The 19607-nt window shown below is 36.2% G+C and overlaps 1 protein-coding gene across 2 annotated transcripts in view; it reads right to left on the bottom strand.

Annotated features, from left to right (window-relative positions):
- The window catches only part of EPHA6 (EPH receptor A6), an 852855-nt gene that overhangs the window by 105113 nt on the left and 728135 nt on the right, over positions 1 to 19607 (bottom strand). For both annotated transcript variants that reach the window (XM_029214367.1, XM_029214368.1), the window contains one exon: positions 14880 to 15089. In XM_029214367.1, coding sequence (XP_029070200.1) covers positions 14880 to 15089 — 210 coding nt within the window. The remainder of the gene's footprint in view (positions 1 to 14879; positions 15090 to 19607) is intronic.

Genomic DNA, 19607 nt, shown 5'->3' with positions numbered 1-19607 from the left:
GTGATTTATCCTGTATTTATAATGTTTTCCTTTCCAGTTTTTTATTGTCAGAGGAAAAAAAAGCATTTTTTCCACATCAGAGATAAAACTAGAAATTAAGCCTTAGTAATGACTTCTTTCTTCAGATGGTACCTTTGAAACTCCAGGGCTAAGGTCAGCAGCTTTGTGTACATTGCCTTGTTTTTTTCTTTTCTCTGCACAAGCAAGATGGGCCAATGAACACTGTACTTTCTGCTTGCTAAACATCCGCTGATTGATCTTCCCCAGGAAATCAATTTAGTCTGGGTTTATTCTAAAATCACTGGGAGCAGGGAGAGAACCTCTGAATTACACAGTGTTGGATGTTGCAAAAACAAGCAACACTTGGTATTTCCTGTGGTTCTTGGTTACATCAAGGTGTACGCCAAATATCTTGAGAACTGTGACTGGTCTTTGATTATTCCTCATTGATTAGCACTTACACTAGAAGGATTGGATATATTCAGATGCTTGTAGGTATTAAAATATTATATATTATGTGATTTTTGTGAACAATTTGTCTTGGGTCTTATCCATGCTATAGGCATCGACCAAAACATTGGTAGAATGTTTTCAGAGACTTCAAAATAGAATTATCCCGTTTGTGAATACCCTGACCCATTGTCATAATTGCTTCAATGTTTGTAACATTTGCTGCTTTCTACTGTAATTATTTCATCTCCTTATGATACATTAAGGATTGTCTTAGGCTTACTCGTTTGGTGGCTTGTGATTAACAGTGACATCAGAGAAAAAAATTAATATAATTTTACTGAAAACAATGTTCTTATAGTTTCAATCACTTTCTTTCTACCATTTTCTTATTTGTGTAATTATCAGCAATTAATTAAGCAGCCACTAAGTAGTATATTAATCTAGGTGCTGAAAGCATTAAAAAATGTAAAAGATAAATAACCTGCTCTCTAGGGTTTTATAAAAATCTAAAGGGATTCATTACTTTAGGAAAAAAAAAAAAAAACTACTCGTAAGTCACCCCAAGCCTTGAGCACTGAACAGAAAGTTTCTTAGTGGTCTCTTGTCTTCAGTAATGTCTTCCCAGGTCTAAGGCCTTAGGGTCCTTTCTTTAAAATGTATATTGGAAAGACACAAGACTTACATCTACAAAGGATTTGCTTTTGTACATGCTTTGCACAAATGACAGATGGGGGTTTTCCCAAAGCATGGCTTGGCTTCTTAATGGTATGTATGATTGAACAGGATGGTCTTCTCTCTAGCTTCAAGGTTTCTGATAGAGCAATCTGCTTTGCACAGTCCTTTTCTACTCTGTGTATGATAATCTTCAAACCTGTTTCCTGTGTTTTACTACCAAGAGCTCTGTAATGATCACAAACCCTTGTTTCCTAAGCTTCAGAGATGAGACCTTTCCAGGAAATCATTCTTTGGATATTATCTGATATTGTTGATTCCCATTTCCATCTTATGCTCAAGACCTGCCATTGTCAATTCACCTAAGTAGTACATTTCAAAGAGGTCTGTGCCCTCTGATAGCACTGTCCCAGAAAATTACCATGAAGCTTTTGGGTCTCTCAGCCTGTGATCCAAGCTGGTATGTATGGTATTCATCTCTTGAACAGTTATTGAATATTCTTGCTTTGCACTCAGAACATGTTCTCTCTGGTTTAGTATAAAGCTTTGTTGCCCTTTCATCTGCACTGTTGTGGATTTGCTTTCTGGCACTTGGGCTCAAAGTGTGGACACACTAATTCCTGAGAATATAGTTTTTATACATTAGATCATTAGAATATCCTTTACAAAAAGTTTATATTGACAAGGATTTATAAAAACTGTCAGATTTTCTGCTCATGAATTAGTCCATCAAACAAACACTTGCTGGTTCAAGGGCACTTTTTTCCCTTTGAATTTAGGAAACCTAATACTGGCACATCGATTTCTTCCTCTTCAGCTAATTATAATAGTCTGTATATTTGACTGATTTTGACTGACTACTATCATAATACCTGTCAGGTGAGAACTGTTTTTGGGAAGAGTCATTTTGTTGTTTTTCCCAAATGGCACAGCTCCTTTCTTAGTGATGAATTCAGTTTATCAAGCCAGGATTTTATTGTTTTTCATTCTTCCAAGGTTTATTTGTTCACCACCTTTTTATTGAAAAAGAAGTTATTTAAACCTTCACATTATAGCTTTCTGATAACATAGCTATTTTTCTCACTTTTTTCTTTATATTCAGGCTGCTGAATTACATTTGCCTAGAGGAAACTCTCATTTCCTTTTGAATTTTTCATCAAATTCTGTGCAGCAACCTGTCCTTATTTCTATTTATGTTAATGATATGTAGCTTCATGGGGGCTAGTAGGTTTCACGGTCCTCTACCCAAGAGTGCCTTTGTGCCCGAAGCTGTCATATCACTTCCATTTTTTTGCTTGGTTAAATCTTAAGGAACAATTGAAGTACAAGTCATTTTTCTGGTTGGCCCTGGTTCACCTCCATAGACTTAGTGTAAGATGCACTTTACCACATGGTGTATCTCAGCACAGTGTCACCTCTATCATCAATGACTTGATGGACAGAGAATCTTGGGGTAGGATCTCAAAGGATAAAGTTTTATTTTTCAAAATCCAGAAATATCAGAAACATTTCTCAGTACAAGTCCTTTTATTTAATGCATTGGATACCATATGATTTTAAATGAAAGCATTTAAAAGTATTATACTGCATAACTTTTTACAGTAACTCTTTTAGTTAAGAGACAGAAGTGAGTGAAAATTCTGAGTAGGTTTTACTAGCAGGTTAAGCATGTTCTCCAAGCAAATCTCAACTATTCATGTCAAATTAAAGTACTTAGAGGCAGAATAGTGAATGATCTAAAATACTTTTTATCTCATTTTCATTAAAAATATTTACTCTTAAAGCTGGACATGTCTCAAGATTTAAAAATTCACATCAAAAAGTCAAGCCAGGGACTTCCCCTGTGGTCCAGTGGTAAAGAATGTGCTTTACAATGCAGGGGACGCGGGTTCAACACCTGGTCAGGGAAATAAGATCCCACATGCCGTGGGGCAAGTAAGCCCACACACCACAACTACTGAGCTCGCATGCCTCAACTAGAGCCCACATGACACAAACTACAGAGCCCACAGGCTCTGGAGCCCTCGTGCCACAGCTAGAAAGGAGAAAATCCACATGCTACAACTAGAGAGAAGCCCGCACACTGCAATGAGAGATCCTGCATGCCTCAACGCGTGCCGCGACTAAGACCTGATGCGGCCAAAAAAAAAAAAAAAAAAAAGTCATGCCAACTTAGAAACACTTGAATTAAGGGTAAAGGTGCATGTCTTCTTAGATTGACTCTTCTCACATCTTATGTAGAAGAGGGAGGTTAAGAGTTGGAGCTTGGACTCACCAGCCGAGAGGCTTGTCTGCTCGCCCGCCGGGGCGGGCGGGGGTGGGAGCTGAGGCTCCGGCTTCTGTCGGAGCGCCGGGAGAGGACTGAGGTTGGGCAGCGTGAACACAGCCTGCAGGGCGTTAGTGCACCGCGGCTAGCCAGGAGGGAGTCCGGGGAAAAGTCTGGACCTGCCGAAGAGGCAAGAGACTTTTTCTTCCCGCTTTGTTTCCTGGTGCACGAGGAGAGGGGATTAAGAACGCTGCTTAAGAGAGCTCCAGAGACGCGCGCGAGCCGCGGCTCAAAGTGCGGACCCCACAGACAGACATGAGACGCTAAGGCCGCTGCTGCCGCCACCAAGAAGCCTGTGTGCGAACACAGGTCACTATCCACACCCCCTTCCGGGGAGCCTGTGCAGCCCACCACTGCCAGGCTAGCAACATCACGCCGGCCTCTGCCGCCGCAGGCCCGCCCCACACTCCGTGACCCTCCCTACTCCCGGCCTGAGTGAGCCAGAGCCTCCGAATCAGCGGCTCCTTTAACCCCATCCTGTCTGAGCAAAGAACAGGCGCCCTCCGGGCGACCTACACACACAGGCGGGGCCAAATCCAAAGCTGAGCCCCTGGGAGCTGTGAGAACAAAGAAGATAAAGGGAAATCTCTCCCAGCAGCCTCAGAAACAGCGGATTAAAGCTCCACAATCAACTTGATGTACCCTGCATCTGTGGAATACATGAATAGACAATGAATCATCCCAAATTAAGGAGCGGTGTGGATGAAAGGCTCTTGGTGCTGCAGCCAGGAGTCAGTGCTGTGCCTCTGAGGTGGGAGAGCCAACTTCAGGACACTGGTCCACAAGAGACCTCCCAGCTGCACATAATATCAAACGGCGAAAATCTCCCAGAGATCTCCATCTCAACGCCAGCACCCAGCTTCACTCAACGACCAGCAAGCTACAGTGCTGGACATCCTATGCCAAACAACTAGCAAGACAGGAACACAACCCCACCCATTAGCAGAGAGGCTGCCCAAAATCATAATAAGTCTACAGACACCCCAAAACACACCACCAGACGTGGACCTGCCCACCAGAAAGACAAGATCCAGCCTCATCCACCAGAACACAGGCACTTGTACCCTCCACCAGGAAGCCTACACAACCCACTGAACCAACCTTAGCGACTGGGGACAGACACAAAAAACAACAGGAACTACGAACCTTCAGCCTGCAAAAAGGAGACCCCAAACACAGTAAGATAAGCAAAATGAAAAGACAGAAAAACACACAGCAGATGAAGGAGCAAGATAAAAACCCACCAGACCTAACAAATGAAGAGGAAATAGGCAGTCTACCTGAAAAAGAATTCAGAATAATGATAGTAAAGATGATCCAAAATCTTGGAAATAGAATAGACAAAATGCAAGAATCAGTTAACAAGGACACAGAAGAACTAAAGATGAAACAAACAATGATGAACAACACAATAAATGAAATGAAAAATACTCTAGATGGGATCAATAGCAGAATAACTGAGGCAGAAGTACGGATAAGTGACCTGGAAGACAAAATAGTGGAAATAACTAATGCAGAGCAGAATAAAGAAAAAAGAATGAAAAGAACTGAGGACAGTCTCAGAGACCTCTGGGACAACTAAACGCACCAACATTCGAATTATAGGGGTTCCAGAAGAAGAAGAGAAAAAGAAAGGGACTGAGAAAATATTTGAAGAGATTATAGTTGAAAACTTCCCTAATATGGGAAAGGAAATAGTTAATCAAGTCCAGGAAGCACAGAGAGTCCCATACAGGATAAATCCAAGGAGAAATATGCCAAGACACATATTAATCAAACTGTCAAAAATTAAATACAAAGAAAACATATTAAAAGCAGCAAGGGAAAAACAACAAATAACACACAAGGGAATCCCCATAAGGTTAACAGCTGATCTTTCAGCAGAAACTCTGCAAGCCAGAAGGGACTGGCAGGACATATTTAAAGTGTTGAAGGAGAAAAACCTGCAATCAAGATTACTCTACCTAGCAAGGATCTCATTCAGATTTGATGGAGAAATTAAAACTTTTACAGACAAGCAAAAGCTGAGAGAGTTCAGCACCACCAAACCAGCTCTAAAACAACTGCTAAAGGAACTTCTCTAGGCAAGAAACACAAAAGAAGGAAAAGACCTACAATAACGAATCCAAAACAATTAAGAAAATGGGAATGGGAACACACATATCAATAATTACCTAAAATGTAAATGGACTAAATGCTCCCACCAAAAGACACAGATTGGCTGAATGGATACAAAAACAAGACGCATATATTTGCTGTCTACAAGAGACCCACTTCAGACCTAGAGACACATACAGACTGAAAGTAAGGGGATGGAAAAAGTTATTTCATGCAAATGGAAACCAAAAGAAAGCTGGAGTAGCAATTCTCCTATCAGACAAAATAGACTTTAAAATAAAGACTATTAGAAGAGACAAAGAAGGACACTACATAATGATCAAGGGATCGATCCAAGAAGAAGATATAACAATTGTAAATATTTATGCACCCAACATAGGAGCACCTCAATACATAAGGCAAATACTGACAGCCATAAAAGGGGAAATCGACAGTAACACATTCATAGTAGGGGACTTTAACACCCCACTTTCACCCATGGACAGATCATCCAAAATGAAAATAAATAAGGAAACACAAGCTTTAAATGATACATTAAACAAGATGGACTTAATTGATATTTATAGGACATTCCATCCAAAAACAACAGAATACACATTTTTCTCAAGTGCTCATGGAACATTCTCCAGGATAGATCATATCTTCGGTCACAAATCAAGCCTTGGTAAATTTAAGAAAATTGAAATTGTATCAAGTATCTTTTCTGACCACAATGCTATGAGACTAGATATCAATTACAGGAAAAGATCTGTAAAAAATACAAACACATGGAGGCTAAACAATACACTACCTAATAACGAAGTGATCACTGAAGAAATCAAAGAGGAAATCAAAAAATACCTAGAAACAAATGACAACGGAGACACGACGACCCAAAACCTATGGGATGCAGCAAAAGCAGTTCTAAGAGGGAAGTTTATAGCAATACAATCCTACCTTAAGAAACAGGAAACATCTCAAATAAACAACCTAACCTTGCACCTCAAGCAATTAGAGAAAGAAGAACAAAAAAACCCCAAAGTTAGCAGAAGGAAAGAAATCATAAAAATCAGATCAGAAATAAATGAAAAAGAAATGAAGGAAACGATAGCAAAGATCGATAAAACTAAAAGCTGGTTCTTTGAAAGGATAAATAAAATTGATAAACCATTAGCCAGACTCATCAAGAAAAAAAGGGAGAAGACTCAAATCAATAGAATTAGAAATGAAAAAGGAGAAGTAACAACTGACACTGCAGAAATATAAAAGATCATGAGAGATTACTACAAGCAACTCTATGCCAATAAAATGGACAACCTGGAAGAAATGGACAAATTCTTAGAAAGGCACAACCTACCAAGACTGAATCAGGAAGGAATAGAAAATATGAACAGACCAATCACAAGCACTGAAATTGAAACTGTGATTAAAAATCTTTCAACAAGCAAAAGCCCAGGACCAGATGGCTTCACAGGCGAATTCTATCAAACATTTAGAGAAGAGCTATCACCTATCCTTCTCAAACTCTTCCAAAATATAGCAGAGGGAGGAACACTCCCAAACTCATTCTACGAGGCCACCATCACCCTGATACCAAAACCAGATAAAGATGTCACAAAGAAAGAAAACTACAGGCCAATATCACTGATGAACATAGATGCAAAAATCCTCAACAAAACACTAGCAAACAGAATCCAACAGCAAATTAAAAGGATCATACACCATGATCAAGTGGGGTTTATTCCAGGAATGCAAGGATTCTTCAATAAAGGCAAATCAATCAATGTGATACACCATATTAAAATTTGAAGGAGAAAAACCATATGGTCATCTCAATAGATGCAGAGAAAGCTTTTGACAAAATTCAACACCCATTTATGATAAAAACCCTGCAGAAAGTAGGCATAGAGGGAACTTTCCTCCACATAATAAAAGCCATATATGACAAACCCACAGCCAACATCATCCTCAATGGTGAAAAACTGAAAGCATTTCCACTAAGATCAGGAACAAGAGAAGGTTGCCCACTCTCACCACTCTTATTCAACATAGTTTTGGAAGTTTTAGCCACAGCAATCAGAGAAGAAAAGGAAATAAAAGGAATCCAATTTGGAAAAGAAGAAGTAAAGCTGTCACTCTTTGCAGATGACATGATAGTATACATAGAGAATCCTAAAGATGCTACCAGAAAACTACTAGAGCTAATCAATGAATCTGGTAAAGTAGCAGGATATAAAATTAATGCACAGAAATCTCCGGCATTCCTATACACTAAGGATGAAAAATCTGAAAGTGAAAGCAAGAAAACACTCCCATTTACCATTGCAACAAAAAGAATAAAATATCTAGGAATAAACCTACCTAAGGAGACAAAAGACCTGTATGCAGAAAATTATAAGACACTGATGAAAGAAATTAAAGATGATACAAATAGATGGAGAGATATACCATGTTCTTGGATTGGAAGAATCAACATTGTGAAAATGACTCTACTACCCAAAGCAATCTACAGATTCAATGCAATCCCTATCAAACTATCAATGGCATTTTTCACAGAACTAGAACAAAAAATTTCACAATTTGTATGGAAACACAAAAGACCCCGAACAGCCAAAGCAATCTTGAGAACGAAAAACGGAGCTGGAGGAATCAGGCTTCCTGACTTCAAACTATACTACAAAGCTACAGTAAGGTACTGGCACAAAAACAGAAATATAGATCAATGGAACAGGATAGAAAGCCCAGAGATAAACCCATGCACATATGGTCACCTTATCTTTGATAAAGGAGGCAGGAATGTACAGTGGAGAAAGGACAGCCTCTTCAATAAGTGGTGCTGGGAAAACTGGACAGGTACATGTAAAAGTATGAGATTAGATCACTCCCTAACACCATACACAAAAATAAGCTCAAAATGGATTAAAGACCTAAATGTAAGGCCAGAAACTATCAAACTCTCAGAGGAAAACATAGGCAGAACATTGTATGACATAAATCACAGAAAGATCCTTTTTGACCCACCTCCTAGAGAAACGGAAATAAAAACAAAAGTAAACAAATGGGACCTAATGAAACTTAAAAGCTTTTGCGCAGCAAAGGAAACCGTAAAGAAGACGAAAAGACAACCCTCAGAATGGGAGAAAATATTTGCAAATAAAGCAACTGACAAAGGATTAATCTCTAAAATTTATAAGCAGCTCATGCAGCTCAATAACAAAAAAACAAACAACCCAATCCAAAAATGGGCAGAAGACCTAAATAGACATTTCTCCAAAGAAGATATACAGACTGCCAACAAACACATGAAAGAATGCTCAACATCACTAATCATTAGAGAAATGCAAATCAAAACTACAATGAGATATCATCTCACACCAGTCAGAATGGCCATCATCAAAAAATCTAGAAACAATAAATGCTGGAGAGGGTGTGGAGAAAAGGGAACCCTCTTACACTGTTGGTGGGAATGTAAATTGATACAGCCACTGTGGAGAACAGTATGGATGTTCCTTAAAAAACTACAAATAGAACTACCATATGACCCAGCAATCCCACTACTGGGCATATACCCTGAGAAAACCATAATTCAAAAAGAGTCATGTACCAAAATGTTCATTGCAGCTCTATTTACAATAGCCCAGAGATGGAAACAACCTAAGTGTCCATCATCGGATGAGTGGATAAAGAAGATGTGGCACATATATACAATGGGATATTACTCAGCCATAAAAAGAAACGAAATTGAGCTATTTGTAATGAGGTGGATAGACCTAGAGTCTGTCATACAGAGTGAAGTAAGTCAGAAAGAGAGAGACAAATACCGTATGATAATACATATATATGGAATTTAAGAAAAAAAATGTCATGAAAAACCTAGGGGTGAAACAGGAATAAAGACACAGACTTACTGGAGAATGGACTTGAGGCTATGGGGAGGGGGAAGGGTAAACGGTGACAAAGCGAGAGAGAGGCATGGACATATATACACTACCAAACGTAAGGTAGATAGCTAGTGGGAAGCAGCCGCATAGCACAGGGAGATCAGCTCGGTGCTTTGTGACCGCCTGGAGGGGTGAGATAGGGAGGGTGGGAGGGAGGGAGACGCAAGCGGGAAGAGATATGGGAACATATGTATATATATAACTGATTTATTTTGTTGTGAAGCTGAAACTAACATACCATTTTAAAGCAATTATACTCCAATACAGATGTTAAAATGAAAAAGAAAAAACAGAAAAAAAATAATGTTATATTTAACATCAAGCAGAATAAATAAAATTGGTTACTTAAAAAAAAAAAAAAGAGAGTTGGAGCTTGGAGAGGTCTTATGAATGCAAAGTAAATAGAATTAAGATGTTAACAGAACTGTGATTATTCGGATTATGTGTTGTGAATAATGAGACTGTACTTCAACTAGGAAAGTACTTGTATGCAAACATCACTATCAAAATAAAAAGCAAACTTTGTCTTCATAACACAAGCGAACACAATTGAAAATTAGTATCAAGGAATTTTAGAATTTTTACAGATATTGTGATAAAATGATTCTTCCATTTTGTTTCGATCTTTAAACTATAAGAAATGGAGCTACTCATTATAGTTAAAAAAAACTGAGCAGTAACTGCCATTGTACCATATCTTAAATAAAACTTATCTCTTAAAACAGACAAGTGTGAGCCATAATATATCTTTTAATGTTCTTTTTAGGTAAATAGGACCTCATTTCCATACTTGAGAGCAAAGAGGCTTAATATTTTCAATGTAAGTTTAAGACTTGTTGCTTAGCAATATTCAAATGAGAGAGAGTGCCTCCTCCAGAACTGGATATAAAACAATTGTCCATGTGAATGTGTGTTAGATTCAGTAAAGGAAGAGATTTCTTAGCACTTAAATTATAACCAGATATGAGACCATGTAATCAAATGAGAACAATCCAACTCAGTAAATTTTGTGCAGATTAAGTTAGCTACATATCACTAATTGTATATGTATCATTAGGTGTGGTTCATAATCATTCACCAACCTCTCCTCATGAAGTGCCTGGTAGCCTCTTTATAGAATTGGCATGTAAAAACAAGGCCTCTCAGTCCTTGTCTAGATCCTATTTTTGTGCATTTTTTCCCCTTCTATCTTTAGCCCACATTTCTTGGCTTTCATGCCTTCACCAGTTCTTGATGTCCCTTTGCAAAGGCTTGATGTATTTTAGTACAGAGCTTACCAGGAGAATCTGCTACTCCTGTAGTTGCCTTTCAAGCTGCATTGCCCACTCTTGGTGTCTGAACATCTGTTGGTTTTATTATGCGTTCCTTGTTCAGTTAGTCTTGGTCCTCTCTCTGTGCAGCCTTTTATCTCTTCTCAAGAATCCCTTTAGTTTTAGTAATTGGCCCTCCAAGGGATAGAGCCTTAAATATGGTAGCTCCATAATAAACTGTATTGAATACATGTTGAATGAATAGTCTTAGACTTGATGCAGGACATGCAAAAAACACTCTTAAGCTGTAGGAAGAAATACTAGAATTTCTGCTTATTATCAGTTGTAAATCCCATCCTTTTATTTACTTTAGTGTATTTTATAGTGTAGACAATACATTCTCATACATTCCATGGATAGGTCTTCTAACTAGGGGGTAAAGTCTCAGTAATTGTTGACAGAGTAATTTCTCTTGTCTCATCTCTTTCTGGTCTGGTCAGTCTGGCTCCAATGGCCATTCTGCTGTGGTAGGCTCCACCTACCACAGGCTGACCAGTTCAGCACGATAGCCAGTACTGGGGTCACAATGGTCACCCCATCTTTCCAGCCTGTCTTTTAACCAGTTCTTACTGCTCTTTGCTGTGATATGTGCTTTCTATATTGGCAAAGTCATCATAACGGAAAATGTTTATTTATTTTGCCCCTGTATTGATTCGGAAAGGGTAGTTTCAATGACTACTTTCTTGAAGTATACAAAAAAAAACACCTTTATCTATGATGTCTTCCTGTTTTTAAAACCCTTCACAAGCCTCCCTTCCTCCAAATCCTTTGTGATACAGATAAAAACATTTATTAAAAAAATAAGGAAATAGCAATTATACAGCAAGAGAAAGAGTCAAAATCTTTTAAGGTAAAAGATATCTTCCAGGAAAGTTGTATACAGATAAAACTTTTAAAAATGAAATCCTACTTTAAAAAATGTATCAAGAGAGCTTGCTATTTATTTTCATTTTAACATTTTTATAAAGCAAAGAATCAATTTCATATAAATGACCATTCTTCTTTATTTTATTTTACAGGGTTTGCTTGAACTGAGGTATATCTTCACTAGGCAGTAGTTTTCTGTCTCATTCCTTTTAACAGGAAATACAGAAAGTACAGTTATATAAAGTCCTAAAATTTTTACACGAAATTTGAACAGAATGACACCGCTCAATCTGGCATTATCTTGATGACTTTGAGACAGAGTACCTGTGACCTTTTGTTATAATTCTGCATTGTAATTTAGCCAAGTTATCTTTAATAGGGATTCTCTGTCTTGATTAATAAAACATCACCATTCAACCAGCTGTTCAATCTAGAAATACTAGCGTCATCTTTCAGTCCTTCTTCTTCCTTATATTCATATCTAGTTTGTTATTGAGTCTTGTAAATTATACATTCATAATGATTTTCAATTTTCCTCCCTCTTTATTCTAACCACTATTGCCCTAATTAAAGCCATATGACCTTTTTGGTCTATAGCAATAATGCCCTAACTGGTCTTCCTGTTACCAGTCCTCCTGTCCTTCAAGCTTTCCCTCACACTGTTTCAATAATATTTTCTAAAACATGTATGTATTTTATTATTCCTCTCTTTAAAACAATCAATGTTTGTCTCTTAATTACTATAGAAAAACCTTCAAATTTCCTGATGTCCCACCCAACTACCATCACAATTATTCCTAAGAAACCTGGCCCCTCCACTGCTTCTCGCCCCCGTTCCAAACTGTCCACATTTTGTGTAAACATTCCCATTCACTTCCCCAAATTTCTGTGTCTTTTTCTCTTTCTGTTTCCTCTATCTGGATCTTCTCCCTAACTGTCTGCCTAATGAAATATTTTAATATTTGTTCAACTTATCTTCTTTGTGATGCTTTCTCCAGACCTCTGCTTTTTGGTACTTCCACATTTCTTTTACAGACTCTTGCCGCATGATTTAATGCACTGAATAGCAAGGAAGCATGAGTCTATTTACCTTGTCAAAAGGGAAGCTCTTTGAAGGCAAGAGGTCTGCTATTTTGAGATTTGAATGTCCATGTTCATTATAAAGTCAATTAATCAGTATATGATATTTTGTACCCCAGGATCCTCTGAGCAGTTAGGTATGTCTGAGACTTTTTTTTAAAAAGTACTTGGTTACATTATTTACCATTTACTTGGTACCTCAAATTCAGAGACTTATTTCTTAATCAAGACATAATCTTGATGAATTGGGAGATTGGGATTGACATATATATACTAATATGTATAAAATGGATAACTAATAAGAACCTGCTGTATAAAAAAAATAAATAGAATTCTAAAATTCAAAAAAAGAAGACATAATCTATAACTTTCAAGAAGCACTTTTCAGAGTGTTAGTATATGGTAACCTAATTTGATGTTTAATTCTGTAGTCAGATTTAAACTAAGACAGCACTGTTCTGGGCCTCTTAGTCCTTACAATCATATAAGAGAGAAGAATATGTCTGGAATCTGGATGTCAAATCTGACAACAAAATCTATACATGCTTCAGGATTTGAGTTACCCCGTCAATTTTATTAGTATCTTAAATTTAGTTATGAACTTCTCATTTTAAAAAAGCAGTTAATATATTATTTAATATGAAATTTCAAGTGTATCTATATAGACATACAGCCAAAGAATCTAGTAACTACTCCTAAATATATTGTTCATTATTTCCTATCTTATTTTATCCTTTTAGTAGATCATACTTGTTGCAATTTTAATGAACATTTTATTTTATAATATTTTTATAATAATTCTAAATACTATTCTCTAAGGTTGTAAATAATATGCATAGTAGAAAAATCTTACATGCATTGTTCCATAACTTGAAAAGTCGCTTTAAGTTATACATTTATAAAAATAAAAGAGAAGAAAATAAAAGCCTTGAAAAGAAAAAGAAAATAATTATGACATTTTCCAGTTAGAAAATGGATTTGAAAATACTGCTTTTCTAAAATGAACAATTTATTTTCAGACTTGATAGAATTTTATTTTATGAAGCTTTTTGATCAAATTAGAAGATCAGTAGATACTTCTACCTTATATATCAGACTCAGATTAATTTATTCTCCTTAGAACTATTTCATTGTTGGAGAAATTAGTGAAAGCATCATCAATACATTAATGTAGAGGATTTTTACAAAGCAAACATAGTAAGGGTATAACATGTTTTATTCATAATACTAAACTTGTATCCATTCTAGAGCAGTTAAATACAGTGAGGTTTCAAAAATAATCTCATAGAAAATGAAATAAAAGATAACTAAATAAAAGATTTGCCTCTTTTAAAATAATGCATAATGTCAGAATAAGAGAAGAGAATAAAAACAACTTGAATAGTTTTACTGACTCATTTTTCATTGAAGCTGAAATGAGTCAATGGTGAGGGTTCTGTTTTAAAAATAACAGACTAGTATAATTTTACAAATTATTAGCTTTTTGACAGCTTGAGACTTAACTCCTTGTAATAATAACCAAAGAGATCAGTGGAATGAATTGGTTCCTGAGTTAAGTTGAGATCGCATTATTGACAGATGATAGTTTGGGTCTCAAGTTTTAGCCTTCTACTCCTGCTCACATTTCCCCCAAGTCCCATTCAAAAGAAGGTTGAGAGTGTATCTATATATCTCCAGAGAAACCTACATTGTTCATTTTTAAGTATTATCAGACGTTCCATAACATCTGCTATGAGAAAAAAATTTTCATTTCCTAACCACTGGTTCTTCACCATCACTGACTTAATTGATTGTACCATTGGCCTGTAGAGAACTCCATTTAAAGGAGATAACTATTGAAGCATCAAAAATACTCAGGCAAAGGCAGATTTTTTGTGAGGGCAGTAATGACGTGAATCTCAAGCATGATGTTTAAAGTCCCCACAGAGTGGAAGAAAGGAAACAGTTAAGTGTCAATTCTTTTTTAAACCAGGCACTCAGATAAAACAAATACTTCTCAATTAGATAATGATGTTAAGTTGGGAAAATAACAAATGAGAGCAGAAAATTAGAAAACAAAACCAGAATTACTCTAATAACATTAAAAATAATAAAAGTAAACAAACTATATTGGAAAAGGATGTATAAACTTACAGTTGTTGTATAAGCAGCTTCTGGATCATCTTCCAGCACTCGGGAGAGACCAAAATCAGAAACTTTGCATACTAGGTTGCTGTTGACCAATATGTTCCTAGCTGCTAGATCTCGGTGAACATAACCCATATCAGAAAGGTACTTCATTCCTGATGCAATGCCTCGGAGCATACCAACCAACTGGATGACTGTGAAGTGGCCATCATGTTTCTGAAAGAGAATCACAGTTATTTACATTGATTTATTTTATTGTAGTGCATGTGCACACATGCATGCATGTGTGCCTGTTTGTGTAGGTGTGTGTGGTGTTTTAAATGAAATTCTTGAATTTATTTTACTGGATCCAATGAATGTAAGTATCAAGTTTGCTGATCATTGACTGTGTTCATAACAAAAGATAAAAATTTGTTGGAGATTTAAAGGAAAGGAAAATCTAGCTTGAAGTGATGAAGGAGGGAAAAGAAAGGAGAGAAGAGAATCAACCAAATTAACTTCCAGAAAAAATGATTTCAAAAACTTTAAGTAACAAAAGGGAACTAAAATCGAGTAAGATAGTAGCAAAGACTTCCAAGAAAAAAGAATTCACTTTCCATAGTAGTGAGCTCCCAAGGCAGTAAAACCTAGGATGTGATGAAAGCTGTGTGATTGCTGGAAATATGGTGAAAAATGATCAACGAAAAAGAAAAACTGATTGCATAAACGAGTTTAGGAAAGTTGCAGGAGAATGGAAAAGAAAACCCACATGCAAACAGAAAATAACTAGATTTTCCCAATCTTTCCTTATACAGTTGACTCTGAAACAACATGGGTTTGAACTGTGAAGCTCCACTTATACCTGGAGTTTTTTCAATAAATACACAGTTGGCCTTCCTCACCTGTGGGTTCCACCAGCCGGCAGATAGTGTACAGTACTATGTTTACAGTCCTGGGTTGGTTGTATCCGAGGATGCAGAATCCACGGATACACAGGGCTGGCTATGGAACTTGAGCATCTGCATGTTTTTGTATCTGAGGCAGGTCTTGGAACCAATCCCCCGCGGATACCCAGGGAAAACAATATAGAGCAAATATAAAGAAAGGTATTGGCAATTGACCAAAAACAGGACTATTTTATTATAGTTCCCAGCGGGAAAATTAAAAGAAATATGAATAACAAGCCAAGCACAGCACTGGTATGTAGTAATTAATCCCTTGACTATTTATGCCTCTCACCTTGATTTAAAAAAATATTTTTAGCTGAAGTATAATTGATTTACAATATTGTGTTAGTTTCAGGTGTACAGCATAGTGATTTAGTATTTTTTGCAAATTATACTCCAGTATAGGTTATTGCAAGATGATGGGTATACAGTATATCCTTATCTATTTTATAAATACTAATCTGTATATATTAATCCCATGCCCTTAATTTGTCCCTGGCCCCTACACTCTCCCCATTGGTAACCACAAATTTGTTTTCTAAATAAAAATAATATTTTTTTTAAAAAAGTTAAAAAAATCCAGTTGTCATTCATACAAGATGTGTGCACCAACAAGACCAGATACAAATAGTACAACAGTACAAATGTAGAGAAAATGAATATAAAAATAATTTAAGTTTGAAAAATAATGCATATTGTTCTACTTAGTTATTTGGAGATTGTTGTCATTAATGGGGTTATTGAGAAACATGAGATTCTCAAGTCGGTTTCACACATCAGGTAACATTTATTTATGAATGATATTAAAAATTAATATCTATTAAGAGACTAGAGGACTATATTACCTTATACAGTGTGATAGAGGCATACATAAGAGTATCTCAAAATTTGCAAAGTTAAAGCAGATTTCATGGATATATGATTTAAAACTATAGAGTAGCTTAAACACAGTGACAATTTGACCCTATCACAGTGACATGGTCTCCTGTACAATGATGATTCATCAGTCAGTTAAATAAATAAACTTATATTACAAACAGAATAAACTTCATCTTACTTTATCAACATACGTCCCCGATAGCTCTCTGATAATATCTCCCAACTCAAGTGCAGAGTAAGGAAAAGAACACTCTCTTAAAAGAAACATTCTACAGCAAGAGTATCCATTTAAGCAGGCTCTTCTGTATAATTAATGTATAAAAGATAACCTAGCAAAGAAAATCTTTGGTGTTATTAGCTCTTTATGTTTCCCATCCATCTTCTTAGACAGTGCACAATTAGATGAAATCTGCCTCTTCTGTCATGTACCCTACCTACCTCTCCTCTATTAGGAATCTCAAAGCCTTTGAAAGCATAAATTCTTTTGGACTAGAAAGGATTACACTAATTTTAAAGAGATAGTTCTTTTACGTATTAGTAAGTGAAGTTGTCTGGTATCAACAGTTTTTGTCAAGGCAGAATTTCTGTATAGTAGGAAATGTTAATGGATGATCTGAACACTAAAGAGTGCCTCGGTTTCCTTATCTCTACAATGAGAATAGTATAATCTAACTCAGAATTGTAGTGAGAATCACATACAAAACACATAGCACAGCCCATCATTTATTTTAGTAATAGTCATTATTTAATAAAAACTTATAATCATATGTAGTTTTTGTCATTTTAATATTAATCAGAAAATTCTCCACTCACTTTCCTGAAAAATCAGTTGGCAACAGAAACTCTTACATTATAAAGAGAAATAGTTACTTAACACCAGGTTGAAATTTAACTTCCTATCTTGTTCTGAGCGTGGCACAAAGCACCAAGTTATTTATTTAAAAAAAAGACTATTTTTTGGAACACTTTTAGGTTCAAAGCAAAATTAAGAGGAAGGTACAGAGATTTCCCATATACCTTCCGCCCCCCCCTCCACATGCACAGCCTCCCCACACGATTATCAACATCCTTCACTGGAATGGTACATTTGTTACAATTGGTGAATCTGCAATGACAAATCATAATCACCTGAAGTCCATGGTTTGAACATTAGGATTCATTCTTGGTGTTGTACATTTTTGGGTTTGGACAAATGTATTATAACATGTACTCACCATTACATTATCACATACTGTTTATGTATAGTATCATATATCAATAACATAGTACTTTCACTGCTCTAAAAAGCCTCTGTGTTCCACCTGTTTATCACACCTGCCACCCCCCTCCCCTGGCAACCGCTTATTTTTTCATGGTCTCATAGTTTTGTCTTTTCCAGAATGTCATATGGTTGGAAGCAGTATGCAGCCTTTTCAGATTGGCTTCTTTCACTTAGTTATATGCATTTAAGATTCCTCCATGTCTTTTCATGGCTTGAGAGCTCATTATTTTTAGTGGTGAATAATATTCCATTGTCTTTATGTACAGTTTATTTACCCATATACTTACTGAAGGACATCCTGGTTGCTTCAAAGTTTTGGCAATTATAAATAAAGCTGCTGTAAACATCTCTGTTTATAGACTGTTTATAGCAGTTTATATAGCTGCAGGCTTTTATGTGGACATAAGTTTTTGATTCCTTTGGCTAAATACCAAGGAGGGCAATAGCTGGATCGTATGGTAAGAGTATGTTTAGTTTGTAAGAAACTGCCTAACTGTCTTCCAACGTGGCTGTACCATTTTGCATTCCCACCAGCAATGAAGGAGAGTTCCTGTTGTTCCACATCTTCACCAACATTTGGTGTTGTCAGTGTTACTGATTTTGGCCATTCTGATAAGAGCAAAGTGGTATCTCATTTTAATTTTCATCTCCCTGATGACATATGACGTGGAGAATCTTCACGTCCTTATTTGCTAACTGTATATTTTCTATTGTGAGGTTTCTGTTAAGGTGTTTGGCCTTTTCTTTTTCTTTCTATTGTCTTTTATTTCCTTTCAGCTTGCTTTTAAAAAAACTGAAGTATGGTTGATTTAAAATATTATATTAGTTTCAGGTATACAATGTAGTAATTCAGTATTTTTATAGACTACACATACAAAGTTGTTATAAATATTGACTATGTTTCCTGTGTTGTACATTATACCCTTGTAACTTATTTATTTTATACCTAGTAGTTTGACACATTTTTTAATTGGCTGTTGATTTAATAGTTTTTGTATATTTTGGGTAACAGTCTTTTATTAGATGTGTCTTTTGAAAATAGTTTCCCCAGTCTGTGCCTCCTCATTCTCTTGACGTTGTCTTTTACAGAATAGAAGTTTGAAGTTTTAATGAAGTCCAGCTTATCAATTATTCCTTTCTTGCATTGTGTCTTTGGTGTTGTATCTAAAAAGTCATTGCCATATCCAACGTTGTCTAGGTTTTCTCCTATGTTATCTTCTAGGAGTTTAATGATTTTGTGATTCACATTTAGATTTGTGATTTATTTTGAGTTAATTTTTGTGAAGGGTGTAAGGCTCTGTGTCTAGATTCTTTTTTTTTTTTTTTTTTTGCATGTGGATGTCCAGCTGTTCCAGTGCCATTTGTTGAAAAGACTATTTTTTCTCCATGGTATTACTTTTGCTCCTATGTCAAAGACCAGTTGACTATGTTCATCATAGCCTCTCTATTCTGTTCTATTGATCCATCTGTCTATTCTTTCACCTGTACCACACTGTCTTGATTACTATAGCTTTATAATAAGTCTTGAAGTTGTGTCAGTCCCCAACTTTGATCTTCTTCAGTACTGTGTTAGCCATTCTGGGTCTTCTGTCTCTAAACTTTAGAATCAGTTGGTTAATATCATAAAATAACTTACTGGGATTTTTTTTTTTTTTTTTTTTTGCGGTA

Source organism: Monodon monoceros, unplaced genomic scaffold, assembly GCF_005190385.1.
Source record: "Monodon monoceros isolate NGI ecotype Baffin Bay Population unplaced genomic scaffold, NGI_Narwhal_1 Super_Scaffold_11, whole genome shotgun sequence".
NCBI classification, from domain to species: domain Eukaryota; kingdom Metazoa; phylum Chordata; class Mammalia; order Artiodactyla; family Monodontidae; genus Monodon; species Monodon monoceros.
This window is presented reverse-complemented; position numbering and strand designations above follow the sequence as displayed.